The sequence below is a fragment of the Heterodontus francisci genome, chromosome 2 (genome assembly GCF_036365525.1).
Source record: "Heterodontus francisci isolate sHetFra1 chromosome 2, sHetFra1.hap1, whole genome shotgun sequence".
NCBI classification, from domain to species: Eukaryota; Metazoa; Chordata; class Chondrichthyes; order Heterodontiformes; family Heterodontidae; genus Heterodontus; species Heterodontus francisci.
Window position 1 is genome coordinate 6,880,904 of NC_090372.1, and position 19,066 is coordinate 6,899,969.

The window sequence follows — 19,066 nt, forward strand, 5'->3', positions numbered from 1 at the left end:
GGAGGGGTGAGGCCATGGAGGGATTTGAAGACAAATATGAGAATTTTAAAATCAAGACATTGCTTGCCAAGGAGCCAATGTAGGTTGGCGAGCACAGGGGTAATAGGGGAACGGGACTTGGGTGAAAGTTAAGACGTGGCAGCAGAGTTTTGGATCTGTTATTTATTGATATTGGTTGAAGGATAAATATTGACCAGGAAACTGGGGATAACTCCCCTGCTCTTCTTCAAATTAGTGCCATGGGATCCTTTACATCCATTTGAAAGAGAAGACGGGGCCTTGGCTTAATGTTTCATCAGAAAGGCGGCACCTCCAACAGTGCAGCACTCCCTTAGTACTGCACTGGAACTGTTAGCTTAAATTATGTGCTCAAGTCTAAGGAGTGTAACTCAGGGGTGAGCATCCTTCCACTGAGCCACGGGTAACACCTAAGACCAATAACCTACTTGAGCTTCACTTTCAGTTTATTATGTCATGGTAACCTGCAGTGCTCCCACTAAGCTGAGTGGGTGCTTGGCCACGCAGGCCTTGTCCTGTGATAGCGCATGAGTGTGGCTGCGCAAAAAATTTTAAAGGGACTGCACACTGAAAGTAGAGGGCCATGCATACCAACTAAATTTTAAAGGGAACATTGGTAACCTGCTGAATGTGCTACTGCCTTGCGCATGTATCAATAATCCTCAAATTTACATTGAAACATAACTTGCATCGCCACACATATGGTACAAAAGGCCTGTGCTTGCACTCAGCGTGGAGTAGGAGTGTGGCTGTACCCTTGAGTGATATCTAACAGGCTTTCAAATATTTTGTAATACCTTCTGTTTACTGCAATCTGGTTGAGTGCTGTCTGCTGAGTATTCTGTCATGCATTGCAATGAAGACTGCACATTCTATTGTAAGAATAAACGAGACTCTGACTCCTATTGACTGGCACAGGCCTTTTTATCCTGATGCAAAGTCGTTTCGTTTTGCAAGCCCTTTGCATTAGAGCAGAGTGTGTAGAATTAATGAAAGCACCCGTGAGTTGTGTGTAAAGCTTCCTTTGTGAAGTACAATTAGGCCACAAAGCGTGGAATTTATTTTTCACTTGAGCTGCTGGTTGCTGCAGATTTTCAGTCACTGAATTCAGACCTAGTTAAGTGATACACAACTAAGAGCCAATGAAACCCACATAATACAGACTTCAAGAATGTAAAGGCTAATGGCTCAAACACAAGGTACATAAAGACAGTCAGAAAGGTTCCAATGATATGCTTTCAGAGTTCTCTGTAGGTCTCTATATCTCTCTCTCCCCTCAATGTCTCAATGTCCGTGGTCTCACTCTCAGGGTCTCTCTCTTCTCAATGTCCCTGATCTCTCTCTCTCTCTCTCTCTCTCTCTCTCTCCCCCCCACCCCCACCCCAACACCCCCCCCCCCCCCCCCCACCCTTGGTGTTCCTGATCTACCTCTGGACCTTCCTCTCTGCTTATGCAGCTGGTGCAAAGCTGGAGAATTACCTTCTGACTGTCAGCATTGTGTGCTATCAGGTGAACTACAGAAAATGCAACTGAAGAGTGAAGCTCTCTCTGTTCTGCTTCAACAATGTGCCACCTTTAACCCCTAATCTCAAAAGAGTATATTACTGCACCAAGGATTGTTTTTGATACTTCCTAAGCAATCTTGTGTGCCAAATAATGGTTAGTTTTATGCTGTTAACCTTGGCAACTAGAAGCTGAAGTGAGATTGTCTAGGATTGTTTAATGTAGGGCCCTTACAGATGGTGGTCAGGGTAAACTTTCAGGTTTCTGATGATAGGTACAAAAAATAGCAAACGATCTGTGATAGAATAAGTGATCATAATTCACTGAGTGGGCCTTAGATTCTGTGGGTTATGCTTATCTTTATATTATGAATTTAATTGTGATTTCAGACTAAATCTTAAACCAGTTTAATGCATCCACATAAAACCATAGAATGACACAGGTCTTAAAATAAATGGTTATTACTAGTCATGGTAGTGAGATTCATAATCTTCAGTAACTTGAGGTTAAATATTATCATCAGTATTCCTTCAAGATAGCAAAATAACATGCCAAGTGTTGTATCCAATGATGACACCCAGACAGATTCTTGCTTGCTCGTGAGAGGGAGTGAGGAGTCCGTAGGGATGGTACAACATGTGTTAGTGGCTCAGTAAGCATGAAGGTTATTACCAGGATTTTAGAAATCTGTGGCAGAAGGTCTAATTAAGAGAGTGAGGTAGGACATGTTGAAAGCTGGGCCCTGGGGGAGACTGCATGGTGTCGTGGGATGGCATACTGTCCTTTTCACTCTGGGAGCAAAGTTCAAATTTAGTCTGGTTTGTTAGAAAGAGAATTTCACTTGCCCTCTTTCTGAAAGTTATAAGTACCCCTGTGTGAGATGATCCTGAGCAGTTGCAACCCAGCGTAGGCCCATAGCCATAAATGCGTAAACTCTGGCACAGAGTCAGTGGACTGAATGGCCTCTTTCTGTGCTATACTATTCTATGATTCAATGAAGGGTAATTTTTCTGCTTTCACTACGTAGAATGGAAAAGATTTGAATATAAAGCAGGGAGCGTACAAAAACAGTTTCTCTGGTCATTATCACATTACTGTTTCCTGCATTAAAACTGTGACTACCCTTTAAAAAAAAGTACTTCATGAAAGGTGCTATATAAATGCAAAAAAATTTTTATTTGCAAGGATGAGCAGAGGAAAATATACTTCTCAGGGAGCCCAGAGGATTGTCCAGTATGGAAAATAGATAAATTTGCACTAATGTAGAGGGCAGTGCTGTTCTAAGGCTGGAGTTAAGATATATTATTGGGACATTTGCATTGCACAATACCTGACCTATTGATGCTAACAGTAGATAGCCAAAAATCGGAATCTTCCATCTGTGAGCTTTGCATCTTGACTCGGGCTGTGGTTAATTATACCATTTAAAATAGCAAAAGTCAGTACCTAGTGTTTGAATGCCATCTGCTGGTGCAATCAGCTCGGAAAACCCATAGTTAACATTTCAATCAAACCAAGGTGAATTGGAACCTTTGCTACTTTACAACAAACCCCACCCCCGCCCCCCCCCCCCCACCCCCACTCCCCACAACCCCCAAATAAAATCAGAAAATGTACTCTCAAAAATTCCACGTTTTGGCCGCTGCAGGTTTACTGAACTGCTGTTCTGCACAATTTGGAGTTTGATGAAGAAATGGAAAATGCTTTCACTTGCAACTAGCTCAAAGAAATCTCTGGGGGAAAAAAAAACATTGACTTGCATTTATATAGCACCTTTCAGGGCCCACAAGAGGTCCCAAAGTGCTTTGCAGCCAATGAAATACTTTGAAGTGTAGTCATTGGTTGTAATGTGGGAAACGTGGCAGCCAATTGGTGCACAGCAAGATCCCACAAACAGCAATTAAATAAAAGACCAGATAATCTATTTTAGTGTTAAATGCTAGCTAGGACAGCAGTGAGAGTTCTGCTCTTCTTTGAAAGAGTGCCATGGGACCTTTGACAGCCATCGGAGAGGGCAGACTGGGCCTCACTTTAATGGCTTAGCTGAAAGCAAGCACAGCCTCAATTTTATACTCAAGTCTCTGAAGCATGATTTAAACCCACAACCTTCTGACTCAGAGGCAAAAGTACTACCCTCTGAGCTAGAGCAAACATTTGTCTTTGTGGTGAGTCCAGTGGTTGTGCCCTTGCTTGTAACATCGCCTGACTCTGCCCCTACCTCAACTGATTTGCTGCTGAAACCCTCAATCATTCCTTTGGTACCTCTAGACTTAACTATTCCAATGTACTCCTGGTCAGCCTCCCACATTCTATCCTCTGGAAACTTGAGGTCATTCAAAACTTTAATGCCCGTGTCCTAACAGACATCAAGTACAGTTCAACCATCACCCCCGTGCTTGCTGATCTACATTGGCTCCTGGTTAAGCAACACCTTGATTTTAAAATTCTCATCCTTGTTTTCAAATCCCTCCATGGCCTTGAACCCCCTCCCTATCTCTGTAATCTCCTCCAGCCCCACAACCCTCCAAGATCTCTGTGCTCCTCTAATTCTGGCCTTTTGAGCATCCCTGATTTTAATTGCTCCACCACTGGTGGCTGCGCCTTCAGTTGCCTGGGCCCTAAGCTCTGGAGTTCCCTCCCTAAACCTCTCCACCTCTCCACCTCACTTTCCTCCTTTAAGTCACTCCTTAAAACCTACTTCTTTGACCAAGCTTTTGGCCATCTGCTCCAATATCTCCTTATGTGGCTCAGTGTCTAATTTTGCTTTATAATGCTCCTGTGAAGCTCCTTGGAATGTTTTATCATGTTAAAGGTGCTATGTAAATATAAGTTGTTGTTGTTACAGCACATTACCTCTTACATAAATACAAAGACTGGGTTGGGTCCAGTTCACTTTGACAGCTAATACGTTAAAAGCCATTCCTGATTCATAAACTGACCTTTTGCTTAAGCATCAGAAAAGTACACAATATACAATAAAAATATACATATGTCTCAATAACTCTGTCCACACTGATATTAAGTAACATTCGCTCCACACAAGTGCCAGGCAATCACCGTCTCAAACAAGGGAGATTCTAACCATCTCCCTTTGATGTTCAATGGCATTAGCAGGGCTGAATCCTCCACTATCAACATCCTGGCAGTTCCCATTGACCAGAAACTGAACTGGACCAGCCACATAAATACTGTGGCGACTAGAGCAGGTCAGAGACTGGGAATTCTGCAACGATTAACTCACCTCCTGTCTTCACAAAGCCTGTCCTCCATCTATAAGGCAGAAGTCAGGAGTGTGATGGAATACTGTCCACTTGCCTGGATGAGTGCAGCTCCAACAACACTCAAGAAGCTCGACACCATCCAAGACAAAGCAGCCTGCTTGATTGGCACCCCATCCACCACCTTCAACATTCACTCCCTTCACGACGGACTCACAGTGGCAGCAGTGTGTACCATCTGCAAGATGCACTGCAGTGACTCACCAAGGCTTCTTCGACAACACCTTCCAAATCCATGGTCTACCACCTAGAAGGACAAGGGCAGCAGGGATGCATGGGAATGCCACCACCTGCAAGTTCCCCTCCAAGCCACATTCTATCCTCACTTAGAACTATATTGCCGTTCTTTCACTGTCGCTGGGTCAGAATCCTGGAACTCCCTTCCTAACAGCACTGTGGGTGTACCTACACCCCAAGGACTGCAGCGGTTCAAGAAGGCAGCTCACCTCCACCTTCCCAAGGGCAATAAATGCTGGCCTAGCCAGTGTTGCCCACATCCGGTGAATGAATAATAAAAAAACATGCAGGATAACTGAAATAGGAGGCAGAGAATAGTTTGAATCATAATATGTTTAAATATTAAAATATATGTTATACCATCAAATCTTGTGCTACTATTATATTTATTGAGTTCAGTTCCCCTTGAGTGCTATTTTATCACAATGTTTCACATATTTATATTAAATTCCTCCTGTGTGGTTTCATTGCAGTACAAATTTCATACAAGAGCCTTAACCAATGCAGTAAAAATTGCATCCAAATTACAGGGTAATTTTAAAATGTTATCACAATGTAATTTATAGATGTTATTTAGAATTCCTAATCCACTATTTTTCGTTAAATGGAGTTTTGATCAATACTGCAGTCTTGGAAAATACATTGTATTTTTAGTCTTACACTGAGTCAAGCATTCAAAAAGGGTTTGAGTGGAAATTAATCAGACTGTCATCTCCTTAGCAATTGATATATATTTAAAGCTCAAGAGGCAGTTTTGGCTAATTTTAAATGTTGTAATGACAATAATCAAGCTCATTTTTGTTTCCTGAATTCTATATTTAAATTGGAGGCCACATGCTCCTTGGAAAATAAACATCGAAACGTTCTGGAGAGAAAGAATTGAAACGCAGAAAATTTGTGTTAAACTTGTGTAAAATCTTGGTTAGACACAACGTGAACAGTTCTGGGCTCCATATTATAAAAAGGATTTAGAGCCGCTGGAAAATGTGCAAAAAAGATTTACTAGAATGGTACCATTACTGGTAGGTTATAGAGTCGTAGAGTTATACAGGACAGAAACAGGCCCTTTGGCCCATCGTGTCCGTGCCGGCCATCAGTTATAGCTATCAGAAAACATTGAATAGGCTGGGGCTCTTTTCTCTAAAAAAAAGGGGAAGACTGAGAGGTAAAAACAGGAAGTGCTGAAAATACTCAGTGGGTCTGGCAGTTTCTTTGGAGAGAGAAACAGAGTTAACATTTCAAGTTGGATATGCCGCTTGTTCTGAAGAACAGTCTTACCTGATTCGAAATGTTGACTCTGTTTCTGTCTCCACAGATGCTGCCAGACCCACTGAGTATTTCCAGCACTTTCCGTTTTTATTTTGGATTTCCAGTATCCACAGTATTTTGTTTTTATATAAGACTGGGAGGTAAACCTGATAGAGGTCTTTACAATTATGAAGGGATTTTGCTAAATAGATATAGAGAAGATATTTCCACTTCTAGACGAGTCCAAAATTACGGATCACAAATATAGAACGGTCACGAATAAATGCAAGAAGTAATTCAGCAGAAACTTTTTAACTCAGAGAGTAGTGAGAATCTGGAACTTGCTGCCACATGGAGTAGTGAAGGCAAATAACAAAGATGCATTTCAGGGAAAGTTAGATAAGTACATGAGGGAGAAAGGAATTGAAGGATATGCTAATGGAGTGAGATGTAAAGGGATCGGAGGAGGCTCATGTTTAGCATAAACACTGGGATAGACCTATTGGGCTGAATGGCCTGTTTCTAAGCTGTAAAATTCGATGTTATTCTTTGCACAGTCACATTGTTCAATGATTTACCTTACAGTCACGCTGTTCTCGAGAGTAGAGAGAGGCTGAGTTCACACTTAGGAAAATTGCCACCAATGAGGCTTAAAAATTAGGTTGGAAATCGTACCACCTCAGTAACCCTGAAGCAAGCAGTGAACCTCTTCCCATGTGAATTGTTGTCTTAATAACAGCTTTAGAATCGCCACCATTGCAATTGTCCAGGGACGCATGGGCCGAGCTTGAGACACCACTGATCCCCTCATGTGTGCTGGCATTCCGATCAGGAAATGACGAAATAAAAATGTGAAAAATTGACTTGTTTTTTGCTGAGCCAGGATCGCTCTTCCTGGCTCCACAAAACATCCTGCAGGATGCTGCCAAGCCTGCCTCAACAACGCATCCCCGACAAGTACTTAGTTACAGGCATCGCCAGGCTGGGACACCGGCAGGCATTCCCTGAGGCCGAAGCGCGGAGGGCTGCAACAGGACCCCTGTTTGTCGTCTATAGCTTCCCTGCCAAATTCAACTGAGCAGTCAACTGCCCCAAAAGTCAACATCGGGGCAAAATGTTCACCCCTTTCCACCTGGTGGAAGCAGCTAATAGCTCCCCAAAGATAAGGGCAATAGCCTCCTGCCCCATAGTCACTGTCGCTCCAGCTGCCGTCCAGAAATCTACCTTCCTTCATAAGAAACAGGATCAGGAGTCCATACGGTCCATTGAGCCTGTTTCACCTTTCAATGGCTGACTGTCTACCTCAACTTCACTTTCCCACCTGATCCCATATCCCTCGATTCCCTAGTGCCCAAAAATCCAGTGATTTCAGTCTTTCATATATTCAACAACTGAGCATCCATAACTCTCTGAAGTCGAGAATTCCAAACATTCACACCACTCTAAATGAATAAATTCCTCCTCATCTCAGTCCCAAATGTCCAACCCCTTATCCTGAGGCTATGACCCCTAGTTCTAGACTCTCCAACCAGGGGAAACAGCCTCTCAGCATCTACCCTCTCAAGCACTCTAAGAATTTTATACATTCCAATGCAATCATCCCTCATTCTTCTAAACTCCGGAGAATATAGGCTCATTCTACTCAATCTCTCCTCATGGCAAATCCCTCTCATCCCAGGAATCAATCTCATCAACCTCCCTCCTCAAGGTCAGGTGGTTCGGGCCCACTAGGTTCTAAGCCACAGCCCAAGGCCTATTGGAACTAAGGCCCAGTTTGAAAATTGATCGGTCAGCCCCTATCTTTGGGGGGGTGGGGTGGGGGGGGAATCCATCATTCAGCATTTTTAAAAATCAGTTCAAAGTCACTTTAGTGCCTCAGCCTGACTGTTTAGGGGAGTCAGGAAGGGAAAGCAATTACATTGTGACACTATCACTCCAGGCAACTATAAGATAATAACAGAAGTATGAATCATGATGGACTTGTACCTGTACAACACTGATAGCATGACAGCAAGGCAGCACCTTCATTATTACACAGCTCTCAGGAGCCAAGTGTCATAATGAGGTGTGAACTCCACAGCATATCCAGATCACAGTAAAACAGGAGTCATAGTCTGTCTGGTTAATAATAGAAAATTGCTTTGCAGCTGAAAGGATTATGATTACGGTCTGGTGTAATTTTCTTTGCACTTCCTGACACCAGGGAAAGCCACAAAACCAGACCTTATCTGGAGGATCATTTTCAGTATGCTTGTAAAAAGCCATCTGGCTGCTTAACAGTCTTGTACCGTGTTCTCAAATATGTGGTGGGATTTCCCCACAGACTGACAGAAGTGGAGTTACTGATCACTGTGTTATTAGTAACTTGCCACTGCCTGAAATCCTTCGTCCTTCCACTGGCAAAGGTGTTAAATTTAAATGGACGTAAAGGTAGTTCATGTACTGCAGTTGTCATTCTCCCATGTTCTCGCCCTGACTCGTGCTTGCTAAAGCAAATGCAAAACACTGGATATGCTGGAAATCTAAAATAAAAACAGAAAATGCTAGAAATACTCAGCAGGTCTGGCAGCATCTATGGAGAGAGAAACAGAGTTAACGTTTCAAGTCATTGACCTTTCAGTTTTATGTCTAGAGGCTGGGGGAGGGAGGAAAAAGAACAAAAAGGAAGATTTTTGATAAGGTAGAAAGTAGGAGAGATTAAATGACCAAAGGCTTTGCAAGCAGTAGGTTTTCTGACTGTATCTGTGGGGAATTTTGTCTTTAATGCATTCAAATTGGTCACGCATATTCAAGCATCCATTTGGAGATTCTCTTGTTAAAGTTTCCAGAGTAGCAGTGACATTTTCCCTGTAACATCTCCCTTGATACCAGTAGGCAGAACTTAAATCAGATTTTCAATGTTAATCTGATCACAGATCTGCAATGTTCCCCATAAAACATACTTTGAAACTTCAGTGAACAAATGCAGGCCTCCTACCATTGGTTGCACTGTTCTCAGTCTCTCAGCTACCCCTACTCTTTGGCACCTTTAGCCTCACATCCCTGTTCCTTGGCCTGTTCCTGGGACTTTTACCTCCTATCACATGTTCCTTGGCTTCCACTTCTTCCCACTGTCTACCAATGTGGTCTGTCTTGCCACATCTGCCTTAAAGATATTTCGTTTTAATTTCAAGCCTCATGCCTGCTTACTCCAGTCAGCGACCTACCCCATTCCTAAAAATGTAAAACTTTCAGATGGCCTTTTTTTGCCAGGGACTCCATTGAGCCAAGAGTTTCCTTGCTTTTGTGCTCAGGTCACACCACTCCTGAAAAGGGCTGAAAAAGATGATTTCTTCCTCAAAGAGCTATGCCCCATTAAGAGATTTGTGCTGTACAGAGAATATAGCACTTTAAACTAATGACTGTGGGCTGCTTCCGGGTCACATGACGGGAGGAAGTGTCAGCTAAAGGAGAAGTCGCAACAGATGAGGTGGGCGGTCAGCCACAAAACAAGAAATTGGGGTCAGTTATGTGTATGTATGTTGGGGTTCAACTGGAGTGCAGAGAATGGGAGGGGTCAATGAACAAGGAGGGACAGGAGCATCATGTAGACAGGGTGCATGGGATTGTGGTCAACTTGGGAGTGTATGGGGCTTTAGTTAGAGATTGGAGATAAGGTGAATGGGAGAATCAGACAGAGATTTGGATATGATTGGAACAGGCAATCAGACATACATTTGAGGGGTGCAAGGAAGCAGAGAGAGAGAGGGAGAGGGGGAACTGTGACATCATTTCAATCAAGGGATCCGTGTGAGGCAGGGATGATAAGGAGTTGAGCCAGAATGCTTGAGAGTGAGACTACACTGTAAAGTGGACTCATGGGAATGAGACTGTCCTTGGAAAGAGAGGGATTATAACAAAATGAGCAGTGCAGATGATAGGAGCGAGGCAAATAAAGGGGACTAGACTCCCCATCCCCACTACACATGACCCAAAGGTACCTCCAGCCTTTTTTACCTGCTTGATTTCTCTAACGTTCTCCTTCCTGGTTTTCTGCCTTCATCTGTCCACAAACTAGCACTCACTCAAATCTTTGTTTTCATCTCCATATGGGTCCTGTCCTCCCACCACCTTATCTGTGCCAAAGTCACTGATGTTTTTATATTTCAGTGAACTGATGTCAGAATTCTTGTCTTTGTCTTCAAATTCCCTCCATGGCACAATGACTACAAAAGATGACATCAAGGAGCAGCATGTGGGGGGGTGTTGGGGGCTCAAAGATGAATTCTTATTGGACTCCCCATGCAGGAAGAGAAACCATTGGTGGAAATGCTTTGGCTAGGATCAGAGGAAAGGTTTTAGAGGAGGACGATGGTGTGAATGAACCTGCCAAAGGCTGCAGAGAGGTCAAGACGAAAGAAGGAGAAGGAAGGATAATGCATCATGGTCGCAGTCACGAAGCATAGCTATGCTGAACTCTTTCAGTCATGTTAGGGGATGAAAATCTAATTGTAAAGATTCAAAATACAGAGCCGCAGGAGAAATGAACACAAAATTGGAAGGCAACACAAAGGAGGACTTTAGAGAGAAAAAGGAGGCATTTTTATTCTTTCATGGGATGTGAGCATCACTGGCAAGGCCAGCATTTGTTGCACCCATCACTAATTGCCCTTGAGAAGTTGGTGGTGAGCCGCCTTCTTGAACCACTGCAGTCCATCTGGTGCAGGTACACCCACAGTGCTGTTAGGGAGGGAGTTCCAGGTTTTTGACTGAGCAACAGTAAAGGAACAGTAATATACTTCTAAGTCAGGATGGTTTGTGACTTGGAGGGGAACTTGCAGGTGGTGGTGTTCCCATGCGTCTGCTGCCCTTGTCCTTCTAGTTGGTTGAGGTCAGGGGTTTGGAAGGTGCTGTCGAGGAGTCTTGGTGAGTTGCTGCAGTGCATCTTGTGGATGGTACACACTGCTGCCAGTGTGCATCAGTGGTGAAGGGAATGAATGCTTAAGGTTGTGAATGGGATGCCGATTAAGCGGGCTACTTGGAGATGGGATGATAGCAAGTGAAGAATTGGTGATTGAGGGTTTGCCTTTGGAGACACTGATGATGGTGGTTTGGAAAGGGAAGGGGAACAGTGTCTTGAGGAGAAGGGTCCATTTATAAGGAAAACAGGAAGAGAAAATGTGGAGTCAGTTAAGTTGTAATTAGGTTGTAGGAGAAGGAGGTTGATATCATGGAGAGGGCTTGGGAGAGATGGGGGGAGTAACTGGAGAAATGCAGGACAATTCCATCGATAGGATTCAAGTGTAATTCCTCTTTGTTCACATAGACAATAATAATGTACATCATGTATCGTGTGCTCTTTTAAATGCATGTTCTTAAATTGGTCTCATTTCTAAATTACCCCATAACTCCAATTTTCATGTATTTTATTTCAATAGGCCATGTATATTTCCCTGACTTACAATATAGCTGGGAGACCTACTCCCAACCTTCTGAAAAAGCTGCTCAATAAGGAACCATTAGGAAGTGCATGAGAATGGCATAAAACATGACTCACTTTCCCAGTTTTTTTCCCTCCCTCCTTTTAGGAATGATCATGATCTTTCCTGCATTTAGCACTTCATCACTGGCAGATGGTTTGTATCAGAACTCACAGCATGAGGAAGTTGCTGCTTCCCACTCACTGTCATCACACACTGGAGTAAAAATCTTTGTAAATTTATGTTTCAACACATTTTATTTTATGTTCAAACACGTTATATTTTATTTCTGTTGACAGTTTTTTCCCCTCCTATCCTTTCCTGAAGGCACTAACTTCTTGCTGGGGTACAATTGCACAGTTCCTAGTGCTCACCCAAGTTCTTTTTTTTATTCATTCTCGGGATGTGGGCATTGTTGTCAAGGCCAGCATTTATTGCCCATCCTTAATTGCCCTTGAGAAGGCGGTGGTGAGCTCCCTCTTGATAACTGAGTGGCTTGCTAGGCCATTGCAGAGGACAGAAGTCAGCCACATTGCTGTGGGTCTGGAGTCACATGTAGGCCAGACCAGGTAAGGACGGCAGATTTCCTTCCCTAAGGGATGTCAGTGAACCAAATGGGTTTTTACGGCAATACGATAATTTCAAATTCACTGTTGCTGAAACAAGCTTTTTATTCCAAATGTATTTAATTAATTAAATTTAAGTTCCCCAGCTGCTATGGTGCGATTGGAATTCATGGGCTGAATTTTCACACAGGCATTGGGAATCCAACATCGGGGCTATTTCTGCACCCTGACCCCATGTGTTTCAGATGTGTGCCTGGCGGCCTCATTTTACAATCAATTAAATGGCCGCCTCTGCATTTGCTGTCCAATTAGTTACTGTGGGCGGGTTCCAGAGGCGGGAGCGCAGGACATTGAGACCCTCTATAATGTTCCAGACTGATGGAGTGGCCAGGAGACACTGCATCAGCATCAGTGGAGCAGATGATAAGTAAAATGCATATGGCTATTGGAAGAGACATCCGTCTCCACGATTTCATTACTCAGTGGCAAGGCTGCGGTATGGACAGACAGCAGCCTTGCTATTTACTGCCACTGAGCCCTTCAACAGCCTGAGAAGTAACGAGGCTGTGGCTTGTCACTGTGAGGCCACCTGCCCTCACCTGCCAGGGAGCGGACACAGCAGCGGGCCCATGCGCTGCTTGCAAAATTTCAAGTGTGTCCAATAATAGCGGCTAATTGTCCCTTCATCGAATACCCGCCACTGCCTTGCAGGTAGCTGATACTGCTGGGAGCCCACCTCCTGGGAAAATTCATGGAGGTGGAAGACTTTGTGGAGCTGACCTGATGAGCGTTGTTGTAAATTTCCAAACTGCCCTGCCCCCTCTTCCAAAGCCTCTTCCATGGGCTGGGAAAACTCAGACCAAAGTCTCTGCATCATTACTCCGGTGCCTATTCTTGATCTGTCTTCAAGGGTTGCCATGGCAAACGCGACTGATCTTGTCTTCACCCAATTTCCACACATGTACACATGCAGCAGGATTCACTATGTAGTGATTAGAAGTAGGAGCGCTGACAGACTTTCCCCTCCTTAATGCATGGGTATGATTCTACTTGTTGTGTCCCAGCTGCTTCCCTAGGTGAGACCAGATGATTCAGCATGGACCAGGGTTTAAGATAGGACCAACCTTTCCTTGTCTGTATAGCTCAGTTTCTCATGGGAGAATCTTGTTCAGATATCAGTGGAGCTGTAGAATACATTTTTAATCTTTTTAAGTGTACCCTTATACAGGAGAGCCTAATGTTAAGACATAAGATTCATGTCCACAATTATTCATGAGACAAGTTCTCAATCTTGATTAAGTCACCATGGAAGCAACTACTCATGTTGGATGTTTGCTACATCCTCACAGGGGAGGGAGGGAAAATAGGAGCACAAGTTGCCCCAGATGATTCTAAGACACCTCCCAGGGGCCAGTTACAGAAGAGCACTTACAGAAGGCTTAATGGCGTGAGAGAAAAGCATTGGCAGTAATTGGAGAGTTTTCCCAATCAGGGGCAAAAAAGACACCATGAAATGATACTACAAAATACTCTTAGCTGGTAGACGCGTGCAATACATTCAGTCAGGAAGCCAATTGCTGGATGGGCATCCTGCAGAAAAGGTGTTCGAGATGCATCAGGGGTCAACAAAGAAAATGGGCCACAAATATCCATCTTTTGAACTTAATTGGAAACTGGGAACAAGTTACAAAAATTGTTTTTTTGATTTGACTTTTTCAGTTATTCAATCGATCGGCATACCGATTTGGACAGGTACTTCAACGTAAACTCTGCCAATGGATCAATTGTAACATTAAAACCGCTTGACCGGGAAGAAATGCCGTGGCATAACATAACAGTCATAGCTACCGAGACAGGTAAGTGTCTCACTTAGCTTTGGTATTGCTGCTGTTTTGTTTCAGTCTTTGTTCCTCTATTTTACCTAAGTTATTTAGATTAGTCATGGGCAGCAGAGGGTTATTGAGTCCATTAGCGTGAGAGTTGCCTTTCTTAAGCATCCTCCTCCATGTGAGGAAGGAGGAACTTTCCAGTTTCTGGTTAAGCCTGGGTAAAATGGTTGCCAAGAGATGCGGCCCATACCTCACTGGAGAGGGAACAGTCATACAACATAAATGGGATCTTATTGTGTTTGTAATGGCTGCAAGACAACACAAGTGGTGATAGAAGCCTGGAACATAGGGAGCCCTCTGTGGCAGACACAATAATCCCAAACCTTGAACCACACAGGTCTGCAGTAACTTCAGGGCACTGTTGATGAGTCAACTCCTTCAGGAAAAAAGAGAACAGAGCATTCATAATAGCTTAAAAAAAATATACGTTTTAACCTATCTAAAACACCAATGCTATGTCGATGCATTATTCCTCAGTAATGTTCTCTTGTGAAATTTTCAAGCCACTATATTTTAAGTGCATCTTTAGTAGGATTGAAATAAAACATAAGAATGATATCTGAAATGTTCTTATCATGTCTGATTGAATTGTGAAAAGCATCCAATCAAACAGCTTGAGAATCTATCCTTCCAGATTTGGCTTGTGTCTGGAGAGATAATTATAAGGTACGTAACTGCTACTGCTGCTAGCAACGTGAACAATTTGTGGTGATGAATTAAGAATATTGCCCAAAAAGCCTAACCTACAACATTTAAGTGTACTGGCTTTAAGCATGCATGATAGAATAGTGGCACTAAAATATTAAATAAGGCTAGTGACAACATTTCATTGAGAAAGATAGAAAGACATACCAGCCAAGAGGAAAGGACTGAAAAGTTGAATGTGACTATTCATCTATATATGAAACATCTTACATCTCTGTGAACCTCATGTTAACTTTTTCCCTTATGAATTCTTGCGTTCACGTTTGTAATGGAATCTCTTCGTAAAGTTGTCACACTGCGATTACATGCTCCCCACTGTGGTGGTGCTTAGTTCTGTAAGTTCCAGCTTTGCAGTCTGCACTGCAGAAAAACTCCAGTCAACTCTATGTTTCCGTTTCCCAAATTGCTGCAAGTTATGCCATTTAGCTTTATATATTGTTCCAAACTGAAAATATTACACAAAATAAGAACAGAATATATGACTTTAATATGGGGAGCGAATTGTATCAAGATTCCCCAGCCTAATTATACTCTAACCCTGTTTGAACTGAAGGTTGCATTTCATCTTGACTCTCAGGCAGTAATATTGACTTTATGCAATAGTGCAGAAATAGGTGGCAATTGACAGCCTGATTTAAATCTCTCACGATTTTTATTTCTAATGAATTTAATGGGAGACCAACTTACTCTAAATAAGTAATGATGATTTGGAAAAGGTTCAAGGCTGAAATATTCTTGGAATTTGGATGACTGTGTAAATCAAGAGTTTTGGGTGTAAATTTTCCAAAATGCACATTCCCAGCATGGAGCCTTGGAGCCAGGGAACCTGAATTAGGAAATTGCAGGCTTGTTGCCCATCATTTTCCACCCTATAAAAGTTGATCTCTAATTCTTAAGGCCTTACCATTGTCAATTGATGTCCAGATTTGGCTAGGAGATAATTTGGCTGCTAGCAATGTGAACAATTTGAGGTGATGCCTAAATTGCAATACAGGAGTGCAATGACGATGCTTGCACTCTTCTATGAGTTTCATTCTTTGAGTTTCAGGGGCTGTTTGCAGCTGACCTGCCCTCTACATCTTCAAGCCTTGCTCCATTCACAGCACAGAGTCACAGGCAAGTGAGGAGAGTGCTGATTGTTTAAACTCTTGCCTCCAGTAAAATCAGTGGCAGAAACAGCTGATCTTCCAGTTGGAGATAAAGTGCTGGGTCTCTCGGCAGTGGCACATATGATTAACAACTAACGTTCCATCCAACAGCAAGCCTCACCACCTTCACAAGAAAAACTGTACTCCTGATATGGATTACATCCTTTGAACAGACAGCAGCTGATCATGCATTCCATCTAAGGAATTCAACAGCAATAAATTTGACAGCGCAGTAGTGAATTCCGTTCTAGTACTAAAAGATCCACAGTTGTGCAAGATTTCCATTAAAAAAAATCATCCTGCCTCTATCCGCAATGTAATTTTCTTTGCTTTGGGAAACGCGAAGTAGTAAATGAGTTGTTTTGGATTTAATTTTTAATGAACCATCACCTTGTGTATACTAACTTTTCATCTCTGGTACAGTGAGGCCCTGAAATTCCTGGGGTTGGAGAGGGCTGAAAGCCTGATTTCTCCATGGGTCAGACCAGGAAATTTGGGCCAGCATTTGGTTCCACTGGGATTCCACCTCATTTCAGCTGACCCTATAATTTCTGATAAGGGGACCTCCAGCCGCCTTGGGTTGTCTTTGCGGGAGTCCGCAGGCGTTTCTGGAAAATTATGGCCAATACACCCTTCATACGTCTAAGTAACCTAACCATCAAAAGCTGACAAGAGTACCACTAAAACCCCTGGTATAGACAGGTGGTTAGACCACATCTGGAGCACTGTGCACAGTTCTGGGCACCGCATCTTAGAAAGTATATGTTGGTCTTGGAAGGAGATGTAGAGCAGATTCACCAGAATGTTACCAGGGCTCCAAGGGTTAGCTTATGAGGAGAGATTCCATAAACTAGTCTTATATTCCCTGGAATATAGAAAGTTATGGGGTGATTTGACTGAAATTTTTAGGACTTTGAAAGGAATTGATAGGGTAGATGGAGAGAATATTTTTCTGCTCCTTGGGGAGTCTAGGACAAGGGGACATAACATTAAAATCAGAGCTAGGCCATTCCGGACAGAAGTTAGGAAATATTTCTTCATGCAAAGGTTGGCTAAACTCTCCCATAAAAAGCTATAGATGCTAGTTCAATTAATAATTTCAAATCTGAGATCGATAGTTTTTTGGTAGCCAAGAGTATTAAGGGATATGGAGCAAAGGCAGGTGGTTAGAGTTTGGATACAGGCCAGCCATAATCTAATTGAATGGTGGAAAAGGCTTGAGGGGCTGAATGGCCTCCTCCTTTTCCTATGTTCAAGTGTAATAAAATTGAATGGAAATGGTACATATGCTGGGATTCCTTCTGTGACTCAGACATAGACTCACATCTGAATTATGCTCAGATTAGGTATGCTTAGACATTTCCTCAACTACATTGTAGGCCATCTCGAATTATATTTACTTTTGTTTATTTGCAGTTATGAAAAATTCAAGGCAAACAAGCCGCGTACCAGTTCTAATCAAGGTTTTAGATGTCAATGACAATGCTCCAGAGTTTCCCAGGGTTTATGAGACCTTTGTCTGTGAAAATGCCAAGGCTGGCCAGGTAAACTGCGTTAAATGTTGATGAGTAGTAGATTGAAATTCAGAAGTAGGTAACTTGACTACCCCATCACTCCCACCAAGCTGCTTTTTCTCATCTACACCCCACTGCACTTCCGCACAACCGTAAGGGTTATTCAATCACACCTTGCAGTTCACACTGCTTATTTCATGCACTTTTTAAGGCTACCAATCTATCTGCGCACCACTTCCCCTTAATGTAATGGCTGAATCTCATACAACCAACCGTCTTGGTAACACTATGACAAATTCCCAAATCCAAGCTTAATTGTCTTTTATCTGAAACTAGAAGAAACAGCTAGTAATTGAACTGGAGGAAACTGAATCTTTAAAAAAAAATCTTGCGTCGTAACATATAAGCAGAAATTCTGAAAAAGAGTTCCATTTTCTTTATTTTAATTTACTTGCCTATAAATTTGTTGCCATCATTGTTTATTTGAGGCTCAGGTTGTGACGGTTTTTCGTGCCGTGCTTCCTGTGCGGTGATAGGGCCGCCCTCTGCATGGCTAATTGTGGCTGTGGCAGGAAGAGGCCCTTAATTGGGGGTTATTTGCCAGTTAGGAGCCTCAATTGACGGCAGGGCAGGACGGCCGTTCACAGGCTTTCCCACCCTGGATTAAAGTTTGGCAGAGGCGTGATGGTGGCAGGACCCCTCCACATCACCATCCCACCTGATTTTATGCTCTCCCCACCTCCAAACTCGCCACGGGGGAAAGCATAAAATTCCCCCCTCCCCCCCCCCCGCCGAGTTCAAATCTTACCATGGCAGCTGAGGAATTTAAATTAAATTAATTAAATAATTCAGGAATGAAAAAACTAGCAATCAGTAATGGTGGTTGTGAAACTACTGGATTGTCACAAATACCCAGCTGGTTCACTAATGCCCTTTAGGGAAAGAAATCTGTTGCCCTTACCCAGTCTGGCTGATATGTGACACACAGGAATGTGGTTGTTTCTTAACTGCCTGCTGAAGTGGCCTAGAAAATCAGTCAGTGATATTCACAAAGGTGACTCACCACCACCTTCTCAAGGGCACTAAGGATGGCCAATAAATGCTGGCCTTGCCAGTGATGCCCACATCTTGTAAATGAATAGATAAAAGTGAATTGAATGACCAGCTAATCTGCTTCCTGGTATTGTTGATTGAGGGATGATTGTTAACCATCTCAATGGGAGAACTCCCCCAATTCTTCTCAGAAGAGTACAACAAAGGGTAGTTGAAGTTTGACCCTCTCTTCTGCAATTTTTAAAAATTCTTTTTGTGGGACGTGGGCATCACTGGCAAGGCCAAGCCCATCCCTAATTGCCCTTGAACTGAGTGGGTTGTTAGGCCATTGAAGAGTCAACCACATTGCTGTGTCACATGTAGCAGATTTCCTTCCCTAAAGGACATTAGTGAACCAGGTGGGTGTTTACAACAATTGGCAGTGGTTTCATGGTCACTATTAGACTAG

The 19,066-nt window shown here is 43.0% G+C and overlaps 1 protein-coding gene across 3 annotated transcripts in view; it reads left to right on the forward strand.

Moving 5' to 3' along the window:
* Positions 1-19,066, forward strand: part of LOC137381327 (cadherin-6-like) — a 157,794-nt gene that overhangs the window by 119,599 nt on the left and 19,129 nt on the right. For all 3 annotated transcript variants that reach the window (XM_068053737.1, XM_068053746.1, XM_068053756.1), the window contains exons 8-9: positions 14,029-14,165; positions 17,468-17,595. In XM_068053737.1, coding sequence (XP_067909838.1) covers positions 14,029-14,165; positions 17,468-17,595 — 265 coding nt within the window. The remainder of the gene's footprint in view (positions 1-14,028; positions 14,166-17,467; positions 17,596-19,066) is intronic.